The sequence below is a fragment of the Pempheris klunzingeri genome, chromosome 4 (assembly GCF_042242105.1).
Source record: "Pempheris klunzingeri isolate RE-2024b chromosome 4, fPemKlu1.hap1, whole genome shotgun sequence".
NCBI classification, from domain to species: Eukaryota; Metazoa; Chordata; class Actinopteri; order Acropomatiformes; family Pempheridae; genus Pempheris; species Pempheris klunzingeri.
The window spans coordinates 16,898,515-16,919,341 of NC_092015.1; the positions used below are offsets into that span (position 1 = coordinate 16,898,515).

Consider the following 20,827-nt stretch of genomic DNA (forward strand, 5'->3'; position numbering starts at 1 on the left):
CATTTGATGCCGTGGTGCCTGAGGTGCTACTATTATAGAGACAAATAAAACCATGGGCACTAAATATATGTCTGACCATACTAACACTGATATAATAGTACTAATATCAATACCACCACCACTACTAGTACGATTATCAATGATAATACATTAAATAACCATGTTGGTGAGGTGGTTCACCAAACAGCTACTAGTAGTTTTAAGTGTTCATACAAGTTTTTCAGACTTGATTTTTTGTGGCCCATCTTTTTTTTTTTATTTATTCATGCTCTTTTTATCATCATACAACTCAAACCATTACATTTACAGTATGTGTTGACACTTGGTTTTTGGTTAAGGTCTAGTAGAGTACATCTGATACACGTGGGTCTGTGCAGTGTCATTGTCTGAAGAGACAAACAAAAGGTTGTGTGTTTCTGCATGTGTGTGTGCATGCCTTAGACCTTTTTCCACAGAGGACTTAATTCTAATTAATTGCCTTTTAATCATATTAATTAATGGCTGTAGTCCATTTAACTCCTGCAGCATTATGGCTCACTGGGACAATTAGTTGAAGCAACAATAATGATGTTAGTACAGCTAGTTGTCAATATGTCTGCCATGAAAAAGGTCTACTGGGAAAATGTTAATGTAAAAGTTTTATAATATACTGTACTGTAGAGATGTTTATGGGCACTGATTTTTTTGGTACCCAGAACAAGATTTATCATCAGTCCATCAGATTCTGTGTTGTGTTCAGGTAACCTACAGGCAGTTCAGCCCATTGCTTCTTGAAACGGGCTGCTGGTGAGGTTACCATAAGTCACCCATAATAAGGGCAGCTGTTGATATAATCAAAGCGTGAGCACACTGCAGTGTGTCATTTTGATCTCTCAACATTAGTGCCTCATGAATAAATGGAGCTGAAACCTCACACAGGTGGTTGAGATGACAATCTGCTGAATTAATAGACTGCAGAACTGCTACAGCATCTGGATCCAGGCCTCACGCAAGTTGTTTGCACAATGTAGCTCATATTGTGAATAATACTTGTGCTACTAACATCCAATGTTTTAACATTTAAAGTCTCTGCATGTTAATGAACCTGATGAAGTGTGACCTCATTTCGACAAAAAAAGTCATAAACCAGACAAATTATTCAAAATTTATTCATTATAAAATGCATGCCTTGATAAAAATCAAATAATTACATCATGAAGGGGGATGACAAAAAGTGACTGCATTGGCTAAAGTGACTTTCTATCAAAATATAAGCATGGAAGAAAAATTAACTGTTAAAATGACAGTGAAGCATCAGGGTTTTAATGCTAACTTAATAGATAAGGCAGTGTTAAAAAGGCACGGACTGCACTCGAACTGGTCGGCTGACTTTCTAGCCTGGAAACCAGATGAATCTGCGAGCTCGTGATTTGTTTGCTCTGGCAGATTCCCATTTGTGAACTAGTCTGGTGAAGCCAGGCTACAAACTTCCATATTGTCACAAAATCACAGGGACGAGCACCGACTGACAGATATGCAGAGAGACACACTAAATGTTTCGGTGTGTCTGGTCTGGAACAAATTTAAAATAATTTACAGATAACAATCAAGCAGAGGTGGTTGCCACATGTCAGAGTGGTACTGCCACATAACAAACCTGTCGGATGCATAACAAAATAAACAGGAAGCGTTTGGGAGGGCAGATTTGGTTTCAAGGCCAACATTTCTAATGTTTTCCCATTTTACAAATAGTACAGAGAACCTACAGATTCATTTGTTTAAAATCACGTTTAAAGACAGGCTTTTATGGCAGATAAAATGCACATAATCTCATCTCATAATCTCTCTTTTTTTTCTTCTATAAATGATCTTCACCTTTGCATCACTTTTTGTGCCTCTCTAAAGTTTGCCGTTACTGATTAAAACAAACAGCAACTAATGCATAAGAGGCAAAATCCCTTGTCAAAATACAAAGGTAAACATAATTGTACCTATGATGGCAGTTTGTTACACCAAACATTTTTCCTCACACAGTTCTGACATGTTTTCTACAACATTAAATGTATTTTTGAGTACTTTCCAGAGCACCACTAGATCAGCTCCGAGAGACTACAGTCAGCATCCTTTCAGGAACAGGAACACTCGAAACCCCATTCTTTTCTTCGACACATGATGCCGTATTAACCTACTGCGGCGTTATGTCTACAATATGTTACTGAGTTAGACCAAAGCTACGGATATCTCGAGACGGCAAACTAAATGAGCTTCATCCATTTTCAATGTAAATCTTCATGTTCACAGTGGAATTATATTATGTACATCCAGATGTCGGACACAGGGAGTTGCGAAAAACACATCTATTCTCCACTCTGAGCTGTCATCAGTTTATAAAACTGCTGTGAGCCAAACAGAATTACTCATGAATGTGAAATTGAATCTAATCAAATTGAATAATCTGAAATGAAGATGACTCTTTGCTGCATTCGTAAAGTTAGATGTTGGGACATTTCAAACCAGTGGGTTTCTGCATTTAATCCCCCTCCTGGCGTCCAGAGTTGCAGTGAGTTACACAAATGCATGAATTTATATCTGAGACTCTGTACAGTCTGTGGAACCCAGGCTGGTTTGGTCCGAGACCGCGGCTCGGGTGAGAAAGCCAGCACACACAGGCTGGTGGTCCAGAGACATAACGAAGTGCACATAGGAAATACTGACTGAAGTGGGTCGTGAATGGGTTTATTAACAAAACCTGCTGAGGTAGGGTTTCCTGCATGATCTCCTGCTACCTGTAACTCTCATAAACCAGGGTGATGAACAAGAGTTTAATGTTTTTATATTCAGTCCTGATGAAACAAGACATACAGTAAAAATAGAAAATTTAAAAACCACCACTTGAGTAGTGAGGCTGTGGCTGCGTCGGAGGCTCTTAACTCCAGACATCTTGTGAGTAGCGTCCCTTGGTCATCAGTTTCTTGATGTAATCTGTGGCCTGCGTGCGCGTCATGCCTCCCAGCTCTTCTGCTATCTCGTGGAAAGACGTCTGCACATCCTTGGCCATGTTCCTTGCATCCCTTAAAATCAGGAAAGAGATCACTTCAGACGTCGAGTCATCTTTTTTGTAGTGCTTTTCTCATCTTGTATGTTAATTCAACATCAGTTCAAGCGTAATGTGCCAGTATTCAACGACACAAATCAAAATTCTTCCACAACATCAGTGCTTCCACAATAAATGACCGTGACAGATGCACGTTTCTGACTGCAGGACGTTTAATGTGAATTGTTTTGCTTGTCAAATGTGTTAAATACCCGCAGATGTAGATGTGAGCGTTGTCCGAGTGGATCAGCTTCCAGATGTTCTCCTTATTTTTCGTCAGGAGATGCTGCACGTACACCTTCGTGTTCGAAGACAGACAGGGAAACATTTTTCATAAGAAACTGTATTTAGCATAGAGCCATAAAAGTTGCAAACACACAGACAAGAGTTTATCAGCAGACAGACGAAGAATATGCAGTAGACTGTACAGCTGTTATATCATTTACTCATTGACTGTAATCTGAACAATAATCTGAAATCTGTTGTTAAAACAGCTAATGTGCTGATTATCAGCCAACAACTGCAGCAATTGAGATTTACTGCCTATTCTGGTCCATGTTGTAGACTAAACAATGACACTGACTTTGGTTTCTGTTAGCACAAATCCTTTGACAATCAGCTACGTTTCACCCACAGAAACCATGTTTGAATCCCAGCTAGCAGCAGTTTCCAGGGACACCAACAGCAGTGAGGTGAGCCCGCCGTACCTTTTGCTCCTGGTCTCTGCTGAAGGCAACATGAAGTTGTGTTAGAGCGCCGTTCTTCTCTGCTTGCTCCAGCTCCTCTTGGTAGATATAATCCTCGTTCTTATGTCTGCAGCCAAAATACATCACTGTTTCTCCAACCTCCTTCCCTATAAAGGAAACAAAACAGAACTTTTTAATTGCAGTCATCAAAGTCATTGTCTGACCAAACTGCAGGCACACTTATGTTTTATAAGTAACTTTCACAATAGCTACTTAAAAGCAGCCCAACTCTTAGCTCTGAGTTCAAACTAATGGTCCATTCAGAGCAACAGCAATGGGCAGTTTATCTGAACAGGTCAACATGCATTAAAAGCTGGTCAGGCACGTCGTTTTCAAAAGGAAACAATAACTGTGTGCACCCACACACTGACACATGAGCACAAGTCAAACACCTATAAGGCTTCGGTTTACAGGTGAATGGATGATGGTAGGCCTCATAAAAGTGAATTATTACCTAAATATTTGCTAATAACAAAGAATACTGATAACCGAATAAAGATTATTAAGGTGCTGATTATTTGTATCGATCAATCCTTACTTGTATCGTTATTCTTAAATGGTTTTTTAAATTTGTTTGTTGAAAGTGTGTACACACACACACACCATGGAACACGTGTGTGTATAAATACCTTGCTCTTTGAGCCAGCCCCTTTCTTGAATGAAGCCCACGAAGGGAGCGATTCCCGTCCCAGGGCCGATCATAATCACTGGGTTGGTGGCTTTGAAGGGCAGGCGGAACTGAGACTTGCGGATGTACATGGGAACGGTGGACTTGTGGCCGTTGTCGGTGACCAATTTGTTCTTCAGCCAGTTGGTGGCAACTCCCTTGTTGACGCGGCCGGTCTTGGTCGTGTACTCCACCACTACGGCACAGATGTGGATGCTGTTGGGGTGAACCTACAGAAGAGACGATGGTTACTAAAAGGCCTCCACTTTAATTCTCACATCTGTCCGGTGTTTTCGTATGTCTTGTGCTGCTAAGGGCAACACTCTGAGTGACTTCAACGGGGGATTACCTTAGAGGAGGAGGCGATGGAATAATAGCGAGCCTGGAGACGAGGTATCAGCTCACACAGGTGGTCAATAGGAGGCCTCAAAGAAGGCATGTCCTCCAGGATGGCGAGGATGTTTCTGCTGGCATCCAACACCCAACTCTGGTAGAGAGCCTGTGAAGAGGTGGCGACAAAAAGACAAAAACAAGAGGAAGAGGTGGACAATGGTTGAAAACAGGGCATCGCAAACAGAGAGGCGGGTGAGATGTTACTGCAGCTGTGTGTCTAGAACATTAACTAATTATTGAATGAATGTCAGATGGTGGTTAACCGTAACCTATGAATCTTGACCATCTGCCACTGACCTTGCCCTCAGGTGACGAAGAGGCCATCTTGCGCATATTCTCCTGGTCTTTGGGGTCAGAGGCGTACTGTGCCAGCTCATAGAGGACGTTGGTGCGAGGAGGGTGTGTGATGTCCAAGTAGTGAGTGAGGGCCGTGCGGTAGGTAGTGGGACAGGGGAAAGGGTGCTTCTTGTTGGACTCCTCTGAAGAATACATTAAAAAATTAGAATTATGTCAACATGAAGTTCATTGTAACCTGATGATCAGAAACGCTTTTAAAGTTCAAAAAGGGAGTTATCTCCAGGCCAAATTAGTGCTCTATTTTGTGAAGGAAATACTTTCTACTATTGTAGAAGTCAGTGAAGTTGGTAAACACTGAACAGGAGCTGCATTAATTATCACTTATGCAAGCACATAACTTAAACTAGTTACATCATGTTATGAAGGCAACATCTTATGTTACAGCAAAAACGTGTAATTTCAATAACATAACAGTATCCGGTTCATATGCATTACGTGAGCTGAGACATCAAGTCTTGATATTGAGGGAGGTTTTCGTGGAAACGTCCCTCATATCTTGTGGGAGAGTCTAAGGGCCGGACTTGTAAAGTCAAGGTGTTTCAGGGTTTCAATGCCATACCATCAAGGTTGTTGAGAGAGATAACCATGTCAAGGTCCACTCCAAGGATTTGTCCCAGCTTGTTCACCAACGCAGAGTCATTCGTGGGATAAACAGCAACGTGGTCCCCTGACTCATACCTGAAATAACAGAATGTGACAAGTCTAGACTTTGGCCTGGATTCATAAAGCTTCAAAACGGAACATGAATCAGAATCGTCATATCTCATGTGGGAGAAGGGTTACGAAAAAGCATATACAGCAATGAACTGGATGTTTCCAGCCAGTCTTACCTGATTTTGGAGCCTGTTATGTCTAGTTCAAGGTGCATAAGATGTCTGTCACCAGCTTTGTTGAGTTTGCGGTTGACAGTGACTGGTGCCAGAAAAGGGTTTTTTGAGTCAAAGGGCCTGTAGATAAAAGCGAAACACTAAAATGTCAAAATGCAATTACCAAAGGCTGAAGTTGGCCATAAAAGAGACAGAAATTACTAAGACACGTTGCTCGAACAATAACTCATGAGTGTTTGATTTAAAAAGGCTGCAGAAATGTTTCACCAGTATCCACTAGGGGGCAGAAAGCTTTTGACCTTTTGTAAACTTTGCATTTGGTTATAAATGGGTGAAAAGTGAGCAATGACTGAGCACTATAATGATGAATGAACTCTGGTAATGAACAGCGTCTTTGTTACAGTACTTACGGCTTTTGGACCTCAAAACTCTTCAGGCGGCCAATCTCTCCTGTGTACACCTTGTTCATGTTGAGGTCAGTATGTTCCTTCAGCTCATATTGGCGGATGCTGAGAGAGAACAGAACTACAAGTTAGCATCTTTAGACACTGCACACAAATTATTCTTGGCAAATGTTCGAGTGGGTGTGCTAAATAACACGGGTCCTGATTCAGCACTGCATTGCATTACATCACAAGGCTTTGCCAGGATATGGACATTCCAAACAAAGAAAAACTAAAAAAGGCTTTGGGTGGAGTGTCATTTCAAACTTAGCCCGTGCGCTGTGATGTGTACAGTCACTTCGTAACTTCAGTCTGTGATTCATTCCTTTTTTTTTTTTATTTTTAAATCTTATGCAATTTGAAAATAGTTATGTGAAAACTAACTTTCACCTGACAAAGACAATACATTACTAAACCTTTACCACAGATCACATATGTTTGTGCTATTGTGTTTGCAAGCCTTTCCCTATCACCATCTGTGTAATCCTCCCAGGTAAAAATGATAAACAGCTGGAAAAGATTGAAAATGTGAAAAAAAAAAAAAAAAAGGTTGAGGGTAAAAGTTAAGACAATTTTATAATAAGGTCAAAAATAAGGTATTTGAAGAGCAGTAAAAACTTGAAATGAATGAAAATAAATGTCTGATTGAACCTTGATTCATCTCCTAAGGCTTCCACTCCAAAGTGCTCACAGACGGCCGGCCAGAACTGCTCTCTCCATGAAACAAAGTCCTCTTCCAGACTGAAAGGGAAAAACCAGGCCAGTCAGCTGCAAAAGTCGTTTGAATTCACCCTTGTTCAACAAATTACACAGCCATGTGCTTTTCAAAAACATAGAAAAAGGACAAACAGCTGGACTATCCCAACATGCTGATTTTTTTTCCTAATCATCACACCCCATGTTTGATGCAGCAAACTTATTGAAGATTTCTATGACTTTGGGGTCAAAAATGTACACTTGAAGGTGACATCTTGGTCCGGCTGCCCACCATGTTCTTACAGGATCACTGATGTGGTGGGCCACATCATGTTATGTGTGCTCTGCACCCTCTACACCCACAGAAATGTGGCTCACTTACTTGCCATCATCATCTCCTAAACCAAGGTCAAAGATGCGCTTAGCCCCAAGTTCCTCCAGCCTTTTATCAACATATTTTCCCATTGCATTGTAGTGTTCATATGTCTTGTTGCCCAGAGCAAAGACCTGGAAACAGAACAGGAAGTCAGTTAGCAGACTTGGCTTGATTTTGAACCAAACAAGCAGTTAAAGTGGAAATAAGAGCACACAATGAACTTCTGAATTTTCAGTTACCAATCTAAAAATGAGCTCATGTAGTTTAGCTATACACAAATTAAGACATTTGACTGCTTTTTGGTTTAAGGCTGATCAGTGAACACAGAAAGTTGTTGTTACTCTACTAAAATACAAAATAAAAACTAAATAATGTCTCACAAGAGACTCTGAGAATCTGTTACTATAGTGTATGTAGTCGCTCTAATACAGACTAGAGCAACAGTAGATACAGGAGGGAAGATGCGAGTCAAAGAATTTCCCTAGGTTTCCCACAGTTCTTCACTCAAATGAGGCCAGGGCCGCTGTGCCACATCACTGACACAATGACACACACAGACGGACCAGACATGACGACACACAAAGCCCCTTCTTTCATGATGCACACAAAGCCCGACGGAGCTCATGCTTGTGAAGTGTGTGCTGTATGTTAGTGTGCAACACGCAAACAGACATGGCGTGACTCCGCAACTACTGGAGTTAATTTGCATGTATGTGAGCAAATCCAGCCTGTATATCCAAGCAGTCCAAGCTAACTATTAAAATTTCTATGCAATGTTACCTCTAATATCAAAGACTGAATGACCCTTTCCATCTCTATAGTGCAGGAGTGTACGTAGCGAGCTACAAAGAAACTGTACAGTAAAATGTGCATTTTGAAAAAAAAAAACTGGTCAATCATATATACCACATTAATTATTTAAATAAGCTGTGGATATTTAGTACATTTACTGCGTTTCTTTGTTCAATGGTGTATGAGTTCTTTGATTTGATTTGATTTGATTTGATTAAGAATGACTCATGTTCATTTGCCTTTTGGCCATTTAATCATCTGAGTCTGTCAACTTCTTCTGTGGAAACCTTTTGAAAGAACAGCTCTAATCTCTGGTCTTCATGCTTTAACTGTTGGGCCAATGCAGACGCTCTTAGACGCACCTACGATGATGAACTATGAACAGTTAAGGTCATTTTTGGTTCCAAGTTATGCATTGTGAACATTAACAGCCTTTTAGGACCTTAAAACAACATTGAATTGAATATTCTTGGTTTTTGGGCTGTTGATTAATGGACAACTTGTGAAAATAACTGATAGATTCAGGGATAATGAAAATAGTTGTTAGTTGCATTTTTCAGTGTACACACTTATCTCTTCTGAAAGCCTGTGAGAGATTAAAAGATCAGGATGCATGCATACAAAAGGTAAGCATAAAGTCTCACAGTGTAGTTTAGACCGGAGAGGTCTTCATCATCATTTTCCTGCAGCCAGTCATAGAAGTCCTGGGCATTATCGGTCGGGTCACCTTCACCATAGGTTGCCATGCAAAATATGGCGAGGGAGTTCTTAATCTCAGACAGACGGGACAGCTCCCCCTGGAACATGAGACATCAGATTTAGAGACAGTGAGAGCTGAATAACTAATAATTTACTTTATTCAATCATTAAATGTCTGGCTGTCTCAAGTGATGTCAACAAACTTAAGTCATTGCATAAATAAATCATAGAATATAAAAAGTAAATCATCTGTGACTGTGCTTGTCATCACAGCCGTGTTGCAACACATTAGGTTACGCCTGAGATCATAATGTTGTACACTTTGTATTATTGTGACTGAAAAAGCGTGTGCTGCCCTTGGGTATTTATGGACATGCTTGCCTGGATGTGGTTTATTTTAGCACACAGACTGTAAAATTAGAAGAGATCATGTTACCGTGGCAGTTGTTATAAACCATTATTTGGCTCATTTAGAATCTGCCACGTGTTATATCATCATCAACATGACTAAACTGTCATGTCTGGACAATGCAGGAGAATCAAATTATCACCGCGGAGGTGTTACGAGAATGATGAATGTAGTAACTCGCTCACTTCTTCAGCACTGCTGTGATACTTTTTCCATGACATCAGAAATGGACCTCTGTTCATTTTAATTCTGTGGTTTGGATGCAAATTACCATGTCATACTCTTCTGGGTCGGCAGCCATTCCTTTCATTCCGTAGCGCTGAGCGTCTTTGGACAGTCTGTTGGCAAATTCCTCTCCTGTGCCAGTCTGGGAGCCGTAGAACACAATGATGTTCTTGCCCTGGAAAACAACAGGCAGAAAAGTATTTACATGGTGCAATTAAAAGCTTTCTATCACAACCACAATACCAAGTGAAGCCAGCTCTCATGTCTAGAGGCTGCTTTACGAAAGACAAGCATGTGAGCAGGTACAACAGATGCAGATGCTTTTGTAACATACCTAAAACATACTTAAAATGTTCTCCCAAATCCTGAAATGCTGCATTGCCGACTAGTACTTATGCACGTGACAGGGAGTTTACATTTCTTCAAGCCTCTTCCAAACAAACAAATGTGAAATCAAAAACCAACCAAGCATTTCACCAACATATAGCCTCTCTTTACATAAACAGCTCCTCCTATACACATTTACAGAGGAAAAGCATGTTTTAGCATTTTAATGAATGAAATTCTTTTCAATATTTGGCTGTAGGCTGCCAGGAAAAAAACAAACTCAAATCCACTATTCAGCTGAAGTGCTTCAACTTGCACATCAGCTTTATTTACTGAGGAAAACAAGTTCAGGGTCGATCAACATGTGGTGAAGATCCACCGACACCGACACCGACACTGTTTGGTATCGTTTGTCTCCGAGTCAAAGTGGCTCACAGTCCTCTTTTAAAATCCAGTGTAATGTTTTGGAACAACAGCAATAAAAGTGCTCCTGGAGAATGGATACATGTTGGCTGAATAAGACAGCTGATACACAAAACAGCTGAGGCAGAAGTGAAAAAACATAAAACATTTTTGAACTCACAGTTTTCTTCATTTTCTCGATGAAACTTGTCTCTCTTGTGGTGGGTGCTCTGGAAAAAAACAAAAGGATTTGACTTGTTAATAATCAACTATTTAGAAATGACCGTGTTCATCTGTTGTGAAGATAAGGAATAAATAAATGCTTAAATGCTATTTAAGTCTTAAATCTATCTAAATCTTAATGATCTAACCTGATCCATGAGTAGAAATATTTTCTTCATATCTTTACAACACACCCAGAGGACACTGTTGTCTAGTGTTGCTCTGTGTGTTTAATGATGACCCGTCAGTAAACCTGAGTGACAGCTGGCTGCAGTGTTGTGTTGACATCTAGGTAACAGATTGTTTGTCTAACCAAACGCCACAGGCCTGTGCTCTAGAGCAGGATTTGGGGTCGGAGAGGTAACTTCAAGTTAACCCTGGGTTTTAGAGGTTAGGATGGTGGATCACTTCTCACCGGAGTATATCGCCATGGTAACTGAAGCTGTAGACCTAACACGTTCAGGAGTAGGGCCACTGAAGAACAGCATCATCATGGAGAGAACGACTTATCTGTGTTAGCTTCTTGAGCAGTACGTTGCCGGTGCAGCATAGCAGAGCTGTGCATTTACAGTCCCACGTTGCCTTGTGTTACTTTGTGACCCTCACTGCTTCAGAGGGCCAGCTCCTCAGCAGGAGTGTACTACCGTGTAAGAGGCCCCCCCTCCCATCTTTTACCTATCTAGTTTTCCTGCTAGCTGCAAACAATGTCAAAGCAATGTCACTTTGCTTTTGTACAGCCTACTGATATCAGCCTACAACAGAGACTGAAGCCTTGTAGTAGTAATAAGAAAGGAATCCTACTTATCACTTTGTATTGTATTTCATATTTATTTTTCATTTGTTCCACAGTCTGTTTGACACCAGTGAGGTTGCAGCTCAAAGAATAAGGCATATTGTCATACATGCTGCAAGAATACAACAAATTAATTTAATGGAATACATAAAATGTAATTATAGTCAGTAGTCACATCTGATAGTGCCCTCATCATGGGGCAATGACATTATAAACCTATTAACTTGTACACAGTCTGCCATTTTTTGCCTATATGAATGTATAGCAAAATCTGCAGATTTGTCTACTCACTGCAAGTGTGATTGTCACAACACTGTAAGTACAAAACTGTATGTACAAGAACTTACTAAGCATACGCAAACATAATGCGATTTTCGGTATTAAAAGAGGGTAAAGTGTAGTGCTGATATAGCCGACCACTACGCGTTTCACCTTATGGTAATTCAAAATCTTGAATCAGATTTATCCAGGAAGTAATTAATGGATGGGAAGAGATCAAAACAGCATGTGCAAACAGTGTTGGTAAAAAAGGGACACAGAAAGCAAAATCTATTATCGAGCCAAATAAAAGGCGACGCCGGCATCATTCAGCATCAAAGGTCTGAGTGGACAGCTGCAATTTTGTCTGCACTGAAAAGGGAGTAAAAAGGCAATACATGTAGACATAGTATGCTAGATGAATATATTTTCTATATCCAAAAGCACAAGGCCATCAGTCCATAAAGAGAAACAGCTATAGTGTGACCTGGGCTATATGAAGTATGAAGGCATTACACACCTGACATCCGATTTCATTTTGGCTCTAACACACATTTAGTCAATCAATTTACAACCTAAAGCATCCATCCACAGGGCAGCAGAGCACAGAGTGCAGGCACGCCGTTAAAATGGCCCCCGTGGGTTAATAAGGTAAAGTGTAAATTCCTGATCGAAATTTGATAGCTGTTGCCCCAAAGCTGGAGCATTCCTGACAGCTTTAACGGGATCAGTCTGAAATGTTATCAGCTGAGAGCGTCAGCCTCACCGGCCCCGCAGTCACTCAACAGGTAGAGTTTTCAGTTAAGGAAATAGCCCAGTTACCAGACCCAAGAAACTGTGCAGCGTCTAATACTCAGTGATTGTATGTGATTTTATTAATGACTGCCCAATCTGGAATTTTAATCAATTTCTTTGGTAATTCCCCCCCCCGCTGTGTATTTCACTACAACTTTATACTCCAAGATTAAAACTAAAACTAAACTACTGACAAAAAACTGAAAAGGGAATTAATCATAGTTGATGGCACATCAGTTGTTGAACTACTATTTACAGCCTGAATCTGACAAACAAAGTTGTGCTTGCAAATCAGATGTTTTTAATGTTGGTATCCCTAAAACAGGAATACAGTGATCTGCTAAGCCTGCTACTTTGACTCCAACAACATGCAAATGAGCTCATGATCGTGAACATCTTTTCCTTCTCGCAATGGCTCAAGTCCAACATGACAACAAACTAACGCGTGCCGGTGTTTCACTGTAGTGACTGAACTATTTATAGTTTCAGCCACACAGTTCAGAGCTCATCATCTGTATATTCTGTCAAAATTTACTTGCCATTCATTAATCCGTCCAGGAGCTAAACCTTTGTGCGCTGAGTCAGTTCAGACCTGCTCTGGAACAGACTCATTCAAACTAGGAGGTGATCAACTGATCAAACTAATTCAAATGGAACAAGGCTGGAAATGGACAGCACAACATGGTAACTGACTGAACAGTGTTTGAGGAAAAAAAGGGGAAGACCCAATGATTAAATTATGTTTGTAGTCAAACAGGCAACTGTGACAAGCCTCTTGCATAACCTCCTGGGAACACTGTATGGCTTTTAAAATCCATCATCTTGCCAGACTGTGCAAATGACACATGTATAGAGCTTACTTTGGAAACAAGGCACCACTTATCACTTACAATGTGCCAAACAAACACTTCCAAGTGTGATCTGTGCTCTCAAACTGAACAGCACAATTAAAAAAATACTTATTGTGCCTCAGAAGGAGCAGGAAATCAAACACTTTACTGACCTCTCAGCAGCATCTCTCCTGTCCTCTGGCAGGGAGAAGACACAGCCCATGGCATGCAGCCCTGTAGCTCACAGCTGCCACTAGCACCCCTGGCTAGGCCACGCCGGGAACCGCCACGCTCAAAATCAAAAGCAACGTCAACACTCCGCAGCCACAGGATGGAAAAACAAAACCGGTCCACAAAAGGCAGCCAGACGCTCGCAGGCTTGGAAGAGCTGCCTGCGTTCACCTTAGAGGCTCCAACACGATCTGAACTCTGCCTCTTCCTGTGCTGCTCTCTGCAACCAGCAGCGTCTGCTCTCCACACACACACACACAGAAAACTCCACCGCACTTACAGCCTACAAGCCCTGTTAGTGTCTGGCAACCGCTGAGGACACAATGGTGGGAAACTGACTTTCCCATAAAATGTAGCTGAGCTGCAGACCCACACTTTTGACTCACACAGACACGCACTGAAACACTCTGGGGCTGAAAATGCCTTCCTCCTCATCCCCGCCCCTTTTCCTCTCCGGTCTGAAAGGTGTTAGGAAGGAAAAAGTCTACAAGATCCATTCTGAGAATTTGGCCAGTTATCAGAGCAACTCCTCGGTGGACCATTGAAAAAAAAAAAAGGAGGGGGGGGTGAAAGCTGTGAATGGTAGTTTTTCATCCCCCGCCCCCCATTTCACTGGAGGAGAGAGGGGAATGTCATTGCTATGGCAACCTCATTTATCATAAAAGGATTCCATTTGTGACATGGCCCTACTCCAATGGCAGAGCAGCTCAGCCCACACAGGCACACAAGAAAAACAGGGGAGTGGGGAAAGAAGAATGAAAAAAAAAAACAACTAAAAAACAAAACTAACTCAGGACTAAGAAAGGGTTGCTTGTCTTTTTTTTTTCTTTTTCTGTCTGCTTCAACTTTCCACCTTTGGAGAGGACTCACAAAAGGAGCTTGGCTCACCCTCCTCATTTGCTCTCCTCCAGGGAACTTTCAAAATGGATTCAGGGCCAAAAACAAAAGCACAGGAAAGACATGGAAGACTACGCCCCCTTCATAACAGTTAGGTAATCACTGCTCCCTTTAAGGGGAGGGGAGACCAGCTTGGCTCTTGTGTTGCTCTGTGTTCCCTTCCTGTATTCCCGCCCTCCACAGATACACACTCTTCCCACAGCAAAACACGCTCTACAGGGGTCTTTCCCCCTGTTCTGGCCAACCTTCTGTTTTCGCACAAATGGTCAGGATCCCCCCTCCCCACTCGGCCTCCAACACTGTCTCCATTCACACAACCACGCAAGACCTCAGCCACACAGCGAGTGTAGCTGCTGCTGGCCCGTGGCTTTACTCCGGTGACCGAAAAAATCCTGTTGTGGTTGGGGAGGGACTAGAAATGTGGCCAATGGAAGGAGAGTCCATTGAAATTAAGCCAAGCCTCCATCCCTCTACTGACAAGTGATGAGGGGAGGGAACAGAGGAGGAGAGACACGCAGAGAGTGGAAGATCAGATAAGTTTCTGCAAGGCAGTGAGAGAGAAAACAAAGGTCGCTCCTAGTGGAACATTTACAAGCCTTAAGCCATGCACTCTCACACACTTGTCTAAACGCCCAGGGAGTTCACGCAGCCCACAAGAGGGACGGTATTTGTTTCTTTCCAACTGCTTGTATGTAATAAGACACAGGAAGACCACTGGAGATACATCCACCTATTCCAGACCTGGAATTAAGCTGCTTTTTAAAGCAAGGCTACTTAGGCATTGGATATTTACAAATTTATTAGGTCATTGCAGCCAAAATGTGGGGCACTATGGCCAAAACCAATGATGTGTGACAAGTGATATTACATTGTCTGAAGACAAAACAGTATACAAATCAAGTTATGGTATTGAGAAACACTGAACAATATGAATTATATTTATATTATATTAATATTAATATAGATATTTTATTTATTTATTTATATATATTTATATTATAATATATATATATACATATATGTGTGTGTGTGTGTGTGTGTATATATATATACACACACACACACACACACACACACACACACATATATATATATATACATATAATATATATACATATAATGTGGAAGATCTTTTGTATTGGTCAAGATTATAATATTCCAAAAAAGTTAAATCAATGAAATATGAAGTAATAAAAAGGTAGAAAATAAAAAGTATTTAACTTTTATTATTTTTATCTTTTTTATTTCAACCTTTGCTTCCCTTGTGTGTTTGTAAATGTAGACTCAAACTGAACACACTGTATACTGTATTGTTACACTCAACTGTGATTTACTGTAGTGGATCATAGCATACTAAGTATGGCATTAATTTGCAGATGCTCCAGTTCAAAATGAGACCAAACCTTTCTATGGATGTCTGAGCCACAACAAAGGCCAAAATGCAGCGTGCAACCATAAAAGAAGCAACTCTGACAGCTGACTCACTCTTAATTAGCCAATGGGGGCCGCAGGTAATCAGCAACTGCTTCGGTTTGACATCACAGAGCAAAAGGCATTAGGTTAGGCTAAAAACAAGCCCCAGTCTGTCGCAGACATAGACTGTATAAAAGAAGATTGAGCCAAAGCTTGATTACATTTAGAATCAATAAACAGAATAGGAATCAGGACAAGAATCTGCAAAATCTTCAAAATACCAAACACTACATGAGACAGACAAAAAGTAAAGCACGACCTTTCAAATATGTATAATATAGGCGCTTCTCCTTTCATATGGAAGCTTTAAAAGGTTTCAAGGTCTGAATACAAGTCTGGCAATACTCCAGATGCTCCAGGTCTAAGAATCATTAAAACCCAAGCACACAATGGCAGGTACTCACGGTGTGTCGAGCTTCTTGAATTCTGGAAGGGGCTCAGGCTTCTTGCGGGACATGAACCAATAAATGACGAGGCCGACAATCAGGGAGAAGAGGAAGAGGTCCAGGTTGCTGAAAAGAGGCTCCTCTTCGGCCACCACGGGCTCTGTATGGGCGGCACTCTCTCCGTCCATGTCTGTCATGTTAAGACTCTACATGGGGACAGAATAAACACACTTTATAGGCTTGACAATTGATTGAAAAACTCATTGAGCAGATTATGCAATCAATAATTGCAGTTAAGAGTATGTTAGTCCTTGATTGCCTTCCTTATATCTATCGCATGTCTCAGAAAAGCAGATGAATATGTACATTTTAAATTCAGTTTTACTTCAAAATTCCAACTGAACAAAACCGGGCGTAAAACTGGTTAAGCCGCCGCACAGAGATACATGATTGCTAACATATGTGGGAAGTATTCTACATACTGGACCACAATGATGGCTTTTGTTTCAGTATAATTGGAAAATTGGCACTACATTTAGCGTGACATACTCTAACATTGTAACCCACCGCTTTAGTATACGAGGAATTTCTTGTCATGCATCAACAGCAGCAGCTCTTTTCACACTCAGCACGAAGGGACTTCATGTTCTCAGCTCTCAACTTTCAGTGTGGTTGAAAGGGTGAAAACAATGAGATCGGGCTGTCTTTTATCCGTTAAAAACTGGCTAGTCCACAACCAGAGAAGAGTTTGAGTGGCACAGACAGTATACACACAGAGGCTTTCTACTAGACTGCTGACTCACTGATATATTAGGCAAACCACTTCAACTATCATGTGCAGAGGTAACTGCAGGCCAAACGCCTGTATGTACAGAAGTCACGTTGCCTTCAAGGCTTGTAATAAAACCACAGACGTGCTGACATGGAGTGTGTGTGACCATCTCTTAGATGATCATTATTATTATCATCATCATCATCATTATTATCATTATTATTAGTATTATTATGGGTCTTATATTAACATTTTATACCAGATCAATTTCTATAATCAGACAATATGTTTTGGAATAGGTGATAATCACTCATACTAAAATTCACTAAAGATTTGAGCTTTGAGCATGGCAGTAGCTGCACTGCAGCTTTGCTAACAAATACCTTAAGTTTAACTGGTTTGTTAAAACTGCACTTGCTAGTTTTATATCTGCATCCAACTATGCCCTTTACCAAATCTATAGCCTGACAATACTCCAATTTTAAAGCTCACAAAAATTTTGGCGGCTTTTTTCTGAAACACACTTAACAAAAACACATTGATAAAGATCACTTTACTATTAACTAATTACTTTACTATAGAATTGTGACTGAGCTATGTACAAGGAAAACATTTTACAGCTGTAAAATAAACTTGTCAGTGCTCTTCATCATTTGTTTGTCTGTACTGGAAATATGGTTTCTAAAGGACCTAAAACATACTTTCTGTACAGACATTTGTTTTTTTAAAACCCGACATATAGGCTACACGGATAGGACGCAATGTAGTAATGAGATAATACCAGTAAAGACATCTGCCTCACCTGGAGATTTGGGAGCCTTATTATTAGGTCTAAGGGCCACAATACAATTAAAAGCAGCAATAAACTCAAACTCAACCTGAGTTTGCTGGTTTGAGGCAATAAATCCTGCCATCATGAAGGGTATTAATCTCAGTTTTAATCAGACAGTGTGGAGGCGAAACAAGAGGGCAGAGAAATATGGCATGCAACCATGGTGCCCAGCTGGAACTGAACGAGGGACGGTCGTGATTATGTGGTATGCACCTTAACCATTTGTGGCACAGTGGAACTGTTGTGCATTACGCCGATACACCCCATTTATGTCAATAAAGGGTAGAATGAATATTACTGGTTTTAGCTGGATGTACTTGATAAACTGCCAACTCGTGTTAAGTCTGATCCTCCAGGAGCCACAAACTGCATCACGTCTACAGTTTCAGTGTCTCCTGTCTGTTGTGATATTGTATCCATGTCGACTAGTTTGCTTAGTGATCTCCCAGCGGCGTCAATTAGGAGACCGAAAACACAAGTGCCTCCTGTCTCAAGTTGTAGAAGTCAAAACATGTGTCAAACGTGTAAAAAGTTAGCTCCTGAAACAATCAAATCAAACCTAAACAGAAACAAAGGCCAGTTTTACAAATGACTTTGATAAGAATTAATTGATTTCTCCTCAGTGGTGTACTCCCTCGCAAAGACATGACCTGAGGTGAAACTAAAAAGGATAAAAATACCCATAAATAAATAGCTGTCAGCAGGCAAGCTGTGTTTAATTACGGTTTTAAATACTGTTTTTAAATCATCCATCCCAAACACATCTCCAATGACTGTACTTTATTTTAAGTTGCACATTTTTGCACACATGTAAATATATTTATATCTAGCAATAGTAGTTTATATTTATATGTTTTTATATTTTATTCTATCCTCTTCTTTTTCACTCTTTGGCATTCAGTGCAGATGGCAAAGTAATTATTAAGTATTTTCATTGTACAGAGAAACCCGTTTCTGCACTGTACACATGACAATAAACACTTTGAATCTCTTGAATCTCTTGAATTCTGTATACTGTAGCTTCAATTACACACCAATCACTGGCTCACACATGGTGCATTCAACATCATGTGAGACTATGGGTAGTTTCCAACAAGGCCAAATGAAAAAGGCTTTAGTAGCTGTTGCCGGTGGGGATTTAATTGATCAATCAATCAGACATGGACGAGTTTTACTGGAGTTCATTCAGACAATTGACCTCCTCTGCTTCAAGCAAATAGTTGTGCAAGTACCAGGCGAGGCGGCGGCACCGGCTCCATGTAGCTGTACATGTAATACAGACGCCACTTAAATTCATTTTAGTGGAGTTAAGTCAAAGCTGATGGGATGAAAATAACGATGCTGGACAGATAAAACTAGTAAAGTCACAGCCAGCAGGAGTGGAGAACAGGGCCCTGACTAATCCCCGGAGCGTAGTAACACCGGCTGGAAACATGACACTGTCAAAAATACAATTTAATCAAGAGACAGAATAGTGTCGGCTGTAAAATAATGTGTGGAAAGCGTATTAAATCTAGTGTATTTAACGCTGTTCATGCCGAAGACACCACTTGCTCCAAGACAGAAGTTAGCTTCAGTTTGCGCAACACCAGAGTCAGCACTTCACTGGAGCTAATGTTTCACTGACAACGCCGCTCATTTCCTCTGCTTTTAAAGTTTTCTTGTTGTGTTACTACCTACGTGTAGTTCCCGCAGACTGCCACGGAGCACAGCTCGGTGTAAAACAGATAAAAATGTGTGTTTGGTGCTGTGCTTACCTTCGCCTCCCCTCTTTGTGTCAGTCAGACTCACACTGCGCTCAATGCGGAAGGAAACTTTACGCCATGTAGGATCAAACCATCTCGATCCTGGTGGGGGGGGGACTCCTGCACTTTCACCTCCAAAATACGTCTAATTTCGGCGTGTTTTCTTTACTTTAAAACATTTACATGAGTGTTTTGTTATGCTACATCTCTGTTGACATTGGCTCTTAAAATTGAGCGTGTTTATATTAAATTTTTGCGGACACGTGCTTCAGGTTGGACCAGCCCACAAAAGGCATTATCTAACGTCACTGTGTAGATGTAACCTGCTACAACAAACAAGTGTGGATGTGCAGCAGGCCAAGGGTCACGGTTATGTAATGCAATCAGCAGAGCAGACTGTGTATCCCTCAGACGGACAGGCCGACATTAGACACGTCCTTCTCAACTTGAAGGCTGTTCACAACACCAAGGACACATCATGTTAGATAGCACAACAACCAATAGTGGAAGAAGTATTCAAATGCTGTGCTTAAGTAAATGTGGCAATGGCACATTACACAAGTATGTCACAAATAAAAGTCATGCATTCAAAGTCTTAATGCAGCAGTTCACTATGAACTATTACACAAAAATGTACGTAAAGCACGAAAAGTTAGAATAATCATTTTATGAGCAGGACTGTACTTGAGTACAGCTTTGAGCTTAAATTGATGGCTTTCATTTTTACTGTGTGTGTAGATTCACTGTAGTTATCCCCAAAACTCAATACACAACACAATACACAATACTGTACTGTAGCCATATCAGTACATGACAATAAACTGCACAGTATCTGTAGGATTTGTAGTTTACCTGTGCAGAACATTGCCAGGTACTTTTGTTGTATATATGGTGGTGTGGCCGTAGTACAATTTCTAGTGGAGTTATTTGTTTTTATATTTTCATCTCTTTGTGTTGCCTTATGTTGTTTTTGGTTTGTGTTTTGAATTTGGATTAACACTATTCTATTTGTCTATGTATCCTATACTTGTTACTGCTATAGTAACTTTTCAGATTGAGGTTTTCAATTGGCTACTATTATCAACATTGAAGTACTACTAACACAGTAGTGCATCAATGACAGTGATGCAATAATAATAGTGTGGCAATACAACTGTGAAA

At 40.7% G+C, this 20,827-nt stretch overlaps 1 protein-coding gene across 1 annotated transcript; it reads right to left on the bottom strand.

Annotated features, from left to right (window-relative positions):
• Positions 1–1,124: 1,124 nt before the first annotated feature.
• porb (P450 (cytochrome) oxidoreductase b) lies at positions 1,125–19,719 on the bottom strand. Its single transcript, XM_070829127.1, has 16 exons — positions 19,679–19,719; positions 16,336–16,523; positions 10,614–10,662; positions 9,750–9,878; positions 9,015–9,167; positions 7,585–7,709; positions 7,158–7,247; positions 6,474–6,572; positions 6,067–6,183; positions 5,796–5,914; positions 5,177–5,358; positions 4,836–4,985; positions 4,449–4,716; positions 3,781–3,926; positions 3,286–3,371; positions 1,125–3,050 (listed from the first exon to the last, which is right to left on the bottom strand). The coding sequence occupies exons 2-16, from the start codon at positions 16,512–16,514 to the stop codon at positions 2,906–2,908; spliced, it is 2,037 nt and encodes a 678-aa protein (XP_070685228.1). The 5' UTR covers positions 16,515–16,523; positions 19,679–19,719; the 3' UTR covers positions 1,125–2,905.
• Positions 19,720–20,827: the final 1,108 nt, after the last annotated feature.

Excerpts from the sequence above, each read along its gene's own strand:
- porb (XM_070829127.1), bottom strand. The coding sequence starts at position 16,514 with ATGACAGACATGGACGGAGAGAGTGCCGCCCATACAGAGCCCGTGGTG. Across the intron at positions 9,168-9,749 it reads ACCCAGAAGAGTATGACATG|GGGGAGCTGTCCCGTCTGTC; the intron begins GTAATTTGCATC and ends CTCATGTTCCAG. Across the intron at positions 4,717-4,835 it reads CCATCGCCTCCTCCTCTAAG|GTTCACCCCAACAGCATCCA; the intron begins GTAATCCCCCGT and ends TCTCTTCTGTAG.